Genomic DNA, 5,607 nt, shown 5'->3' with positions numbered 1-5,607 from the left:
AGTGCCCCACGACCAAATTGGGTCGTGACAAACTAATTGACCACTTTTTGGATAAAGAGTACTTTATGCTATTGCATAGCCAAGGTGCCATGTTACTCAATATTCACGCACAAATTTTGTGCGTGAATAAACCGTTAATTTTAACGGTTGGTCCTTTCACGCACTAAATTAGTGCGTGAAAACTAATGTTTTTTTTTTGTTTTTTTGTATTAGTTTGGTTCAACTTTTTTTTTTTTTGTACTTACAAAGTCGCGTGTCGATTCTATGTATAAGGCAGTTTGGTGCTCTAAACTTTCGCTATAGATAAAATTCGAATAAGGGCCAGACCACACCACATCATGTCTATTTTATGCAATTTTATTTTGCATTTCTGCACGCAACTATACTTTTATGACTATCCTTGACCTCCTAGTCACATCACAACAATTGTTACTGTTGCGCCATGATTCTCCTTCACATCAATTATTTAGATACACCAACAGATATCCACCGAGAAAGTAAAATTGTAATTAGGTAAATCCAGATCTTGATGACATAAATGTAACCAAAAAATGTGGCTTGATGGATTAGGTATGGAGAAGACAAACCAAAGTACTTGGGACCATTCTCTTAGCAAACCTACCATACTTTGGATCGGTGAGTTCACTGGTATTCGGTGGGACAACCGCTTTGGACTCTCGGGTGACCCAGACATTCGCCAGAACCCATGAGCTTGAGGTGATCCATTGCCGTTGGGCCATGCTTGGTGCTCTGGGCTGTGTCTTCCCTGAAATCCTATCCAAGAATGGTGTTACCTTCGGTGCGGCAGTTTGGTTCAAGGCTGGATCTCAAATTTTCTCGGAAGGTGGTCTTGACTACCTTGGTAACCCAAACCTCGTCCACGCCCAGAGCATCCTCGCTATACGTCCGGCCAAGTTGTCCTTGGGCTTTGTGGAAGGATAAAGAGTCGGTGGAGGCCCGCTGGGCGAAGGCCTTGACAAGATCTACCCGAGGTGCTTTTTTGACCCTCTTGGCTCCGCCGATGATCCCGAGGCATTTGCCGAGTCAAGGTGAAGGGAAATCAAGAATGGACGATTAGCTATGTTCTCAATGTCTGGATTCTTTGTTCAAGCTATTGTTACTGGAAAGGGACCAATTGAAAACCTTTTCGACCATGTCGCTGACCCTGTGGCCAACAATGCTTGGGCTTTTGCCACAAACTTTGTACCCGGAAAATGAATTTAGTAATCACTAGTATGTAAAAAAATTGTGGGGCTGCTCCATGTTTTTTATGTACAATGAACTTGCTGGTAATATATATGCAAAAGCCAACATTACATATTCTCCAATTCAGTCTCTCTATCTCGAAGATAATCATTAGAAGTTTCCTCTGAATTGGAGCTACTATAGTTTGATAGTATCATTCTATACTATGCATAACACTGACATTTATTATATAGACAAGCACTTAAGTTCTATGCACTCGCCGTACAAAGAGTATATGCAGAATCATGTCTCTTATAGGGTAATTACACGTAAATCTCCACGATAAACAGTAACTGGGAACCTGGTAAAAATGGTAACGAACCTGCTATAACAGGTTAAATTATACTAATATGACCGTGCCAAAAGTATCTTTATATTTGGTTGTATTTAAATAAGTATCTTTACAATGTGCGTGTATATAACTTAAATTCAAAATCATGCGTCTACTACAGATGAAGAGAAGTATCAACCTCAGAATTTTCATATTTATATTTAGGTTCTAAAGCCCGCCACGAAGGTTGAGTTTTTCTGACTTGGTAGCCTGTCTGTTTGCTGTTCAAACTGAGTTCAAGAAATAGCTGATCTTGATCAGATTCGAGTATTTCCGATTGAAGAATGAGTTCATGTGTGAATTCTGGCTTAACATGGGCATAATTCTTGGTTGGTGTCATCAGTTGAGGCTGTGAGAACAATTTTATTGTTCCGTTTTCTCTCTGTTCTTTTGCTCTTTCCAATTGCCTGAATCTTTCTTGTAGTAGTGCAATTGAAGGACCTGTACTATAAGTAGGATCACCATTCTGCCTTCCCATGAAGGAGGAGTAGGAGTTCACTTTAGGGGCAGAATCAGAGCAAGAAAATTAGTGCATGCCACGACGATCTAGATGAAAGGAAAGTTAATGAAGAAGAAGAGATCTTTTTTAACCTAAATCTACTATTTTGCTCAACTCTGAAATGTGAGAATAATAGTAGATTTTTCTGGTGTTGAGGGCTTAAAATGTGCATATATAGGAAGAAATGGCTAGTTTTTGACATTTTGTTTATTGAAATTTTAGCCATGATGTAGAAGGGAGCCGAACAGCCGACTTAGGAATAAAGTCCAAAAAAGAAATGTTACAATGCATATGATAAAGGTGGCGAGTCTGATGCAGAGAAAGCAGTATGGTTTTTTTTTTTTTTTTTTTTTTTTTTGGAGGAAAATGGCAAGGGGAAGTTTCCAAATGGAGTAAGTGTTGAAGCATTTGGAAGGCTGTGTTTGTAGGAATGAAGGGTTTGGTATGTTATGTCGGCTAATTGTCTTCTTCAGCTTTTTTTATGCTGACAGTGTAAACCTAACATAATCTGATTAAACGGTTATTTGAAAAGGAGGCACATGTAAATTAGCACGAGGTACACATTATAAAGTTCCTTATTTTTTCGAAAATACTATCGGCTGGATAATCAACTAAACACATAAAAGGTACACAAACTTATGCAGGCAGATAAGGTCCATCTCTATTTAGTTTAGTATGGCATGTAATGGTAGGTGTGATATTTAGAGAATCCCTAGTTTTCGAGAAACATGCCCGACTGGAGCAGAGTAAATAAAATTCATAAAGCTAACTCCAATTAGTTAGGTCCTGAGCGACAATGTTTATTGTTGTTATAATACTGTTAGCAGCTCACAACTCATGAATTAATAGAGAATAATTATATATATTTATGTAACTATATAGTGTTATGATTATAGAGAATGAAAGACATTCAATAATAAATAAGCCAACATACATGAGTTTAATACTCCCTCCGGATCAAAAAAAGAGTTCACTTAGTCATTTGCACACCTCTTATGAAAATACTAACTCCTAGACAAAAATAGGTAATTTGCCTAAATTACCCCTAATTAAATAGGCATTGGGATTTGATCATATAACACTTAATAGAGGCAAATATGAAAAAATAAGGTTAATTCTTTCTTGATTTGTTAAGTGGACTCTTTTTTTTTATCCAAGAAAAAAAAGCTAAGTGAACTCTTTTTTTTTATCCAGAGGGAGTACTATATTTTATGGCATCTCAATCATGACTTTTGAGGAACCACCAACATATGCTAAAACTACTACTTTTACAAGCTACTATGATTTTCCAGTAAGTGTGCTTTAAATGTTTAAGGTTAATATCAAACGTAGAATGATATATTAAGAAGATCACAGTCTTTAAACATACACAGCAAATCAACACCTTCTTTTTTATGTTACAAAGAACTATTTCGGAGGAAAAGCAACAAAGTACTAAGAATACAACAACAACATACCCAGTGTAATCTCACAAGTGGGTTTGGAGAGGGTAGAGTCTATGCAAACCTTACCCCTACCTTGGGAGGTAGAGAGGTTGTTTCCGGTAAACCCTCGACTCAAGAGAAAACATATTAAAATAGGTCAAAATGAAAAACAAAATGAAATATCATTAAACATATATGACTTCAACTTTCAATAAAGGTTTGTGATGAGTTTGATGTTCTAGGTACAGAGTCGCCATTGTTAGGGGGCGCTTGTTCCCGGCGGGAATTCGAATTTAGTCGGGCGCCGATACTTGTACGGGACACTTGATGGGAAACGGAAAAAGAAGTTTGATAATCTAACTTTGCTAAAGATCTGCACGTGGGGTCTCGATCCAATTAAGACACCCCACATGAACAAATGTCTTAAACAAATAAGGCATCCCCTCAAACCTTAGTGTCCTAAAGATACCATTTTTAGGATCATATGAAACAAGATTTCCGCCTTTGTACTCAAGCAAAAGCTCTCCATTTTTCATCAAGCATAGAACTTTCACCAATGGTTGCACATGTTGTGTTACATAATTGGGACTTGGTGTATAAGCCTCAACTCTAAACTCCTTCATCCAAGATTCTTTCACATTGTATTCTCTCATTACCCAAATTTCAAATCCTCCCCCTTTATAGTGAGGTAAAGCTAGAGCAACAACAAGACAATCTCCTAGAACTGCTAGATGATGTTGAACAATTCTTGGCTTTACATTAAAATCAACTTTTGGTACTTCACCAAATATGTCGTCGGCTAAATCAAATGAAACGATAAGCCTATCATGACGTCCATTGTACTTACCAAATCGAGTCAACCAATGCATTTTCCCGTTTAACATAATTCCTTGAGAACTCGGATCAAAACGATAAACAACTTCTCCAACACTCCTCCATCTGTTGCTAGTATCAAGACTAAGTACTTGAACATCTGATTTTCCAAAGAAAGGAACTCTGAATCTAATATAACGCCCGGGGTCATTATAATATATTTTGGCATAATTTATAATCTTGATCACCTTGTACTCTTTGGTAACAGGATCAAAACCAAATCCAAAAACCAATTTTTGCACCTCGAATTCAATTGATCTAGGAAGCTGTTTGTAGTCCCTTGTAAAAGGATTGTACACATAAAGTGCATCATTAAACAGAGAATCATATATGCACAATAGTCCATTACACGAACCAACCACTTTAAATTCAGGCACGGGGTTTGGGAAAGGGGTCCTGATTTTCCTCACTACTTCTCTACCATGATTGGAAAATTCAAGAAAGCAGAGCTGATTCCTTAAAGGGTAATCCACGTGAATAATAATGCAAGGATCGGTCTCTAGTGCACGAGACAGGTGCTGATTCACAAGCTCTTTGTCATGTAAGAAGTTGTAAAATAATTTACAAGAAAACTTGAATTGGACTAAAGATGTTATGGGAAGCCGGGAAGATATGTCAAGGACAATTTCTTGAGGTAGGGAATAAAATCCATGTATGGTGGGAGTTTGATCAGATTGAAATTTGTGTTTCTTGATTTGTCTATCCATGAAACAGAGAAAAATAGGCAAACAAAGATATGTAGAAAGACTTAGAAATGGAGAAAATTAAAATGTCTGAGAAAATAACTAGGAGGTGGTGAAATTTATGGACTCTTGTGCTCCTCCTTGTTTTGGAAACAAAGTAGAATAGCATATTCTTTTGGACAGTTTGACGTACTTTGGGCTGATCCAGAATTTGAAGTTTACCAATTTTTACAGCGATCTCAAGTTATAATATAACTAGGTTCACAATCAGATATTTAGATATATTTAATGGATTTCTTAATATAAATACAAGAGCGGAAAAGCAAGCTACTAAATTCACTTGAACTCATAAACTTAAAGCTAGATTAGTCCCTGCAAATTCACACTAATAATGTGCTTACGTCAATTCAATAAATATATATGAGATATTCTCAATCCTTTTCATATGTCCTATTAAGGCGTTGCCGCATTCATTAATAAATCATTTAACAACATTAATCATATGCCACCCTTCATTGTACGTGGCTATGCCATTGGTTTTGGGAGTGTGTG

General features: G+C 36.9%; 1 protein-coding gene and 1 pseudogene across 1 annotated transcript; one reads left to right on the top strand and one right to left on the bottom strand.

The window, feature by feature from the left end:
• LOC132031902 (chlorophyll a-b binding protein 5, chloroplastic-like) overlaps positions 1 to 1,399 on the top strand; it is a 1,933-nt pseudogene extending 534 nt beyond the window's left edge.
• Positions 1,400 to 3,689: 2,290 nt separating this feature from the next.
• On the bottom strand, positions 3,690 to 5,174 carry LOC132069504 (F-box protein At3g07870-like). Its single transcript, XM_059462842.1, has one exon. It carries the CDS (start codon positions 5,077 to 5,079, stop codon positions 3,865 to 3,867), a length of 1,215 nt encoding a protein of 404 aa, XP_059318825.1. The 5' UTR covers positions 5,080 to 5,174; the 3' UTR covers positions 3,690 to 3,864.
• Between the last annotated feature and the right edge of the window lie 433 nt (positions 5,175 to 5,607).

The sequence above is a fragment of the Lycium ferocissimum genome, chromosome 9 (genome assembly GCF_029784015.1).
Source record: "Lycium ferocissimum isolate CSIRO_LF1 chromosome 9, AGI_CSIRO_Lferr_CH_V1, whole genome shotgun sequence".
Taxonomy (NCBI): domain Eukaryota; kingdom Viridiplantae; phylum Streptophyta; class Magnoliopsida; order Solanales; family Solanaceae; genus Lycium; species Lycium ferocissimum.
The sequence above is the reverse complement of the archived record's forward strand: the minus strand, read 5'-3'. Positions and strand labels throughout refer to the sequence as shown.

Excerpts from the sequence above, each read along its gene's own strand:
- LOC132069504 (XM_059462842.1), bottom strand. The coding sequence starts at position 5,079 with ATGGATAGACAAATCAAGAAACACAAATTTCAATCTGATCAAACTCCC.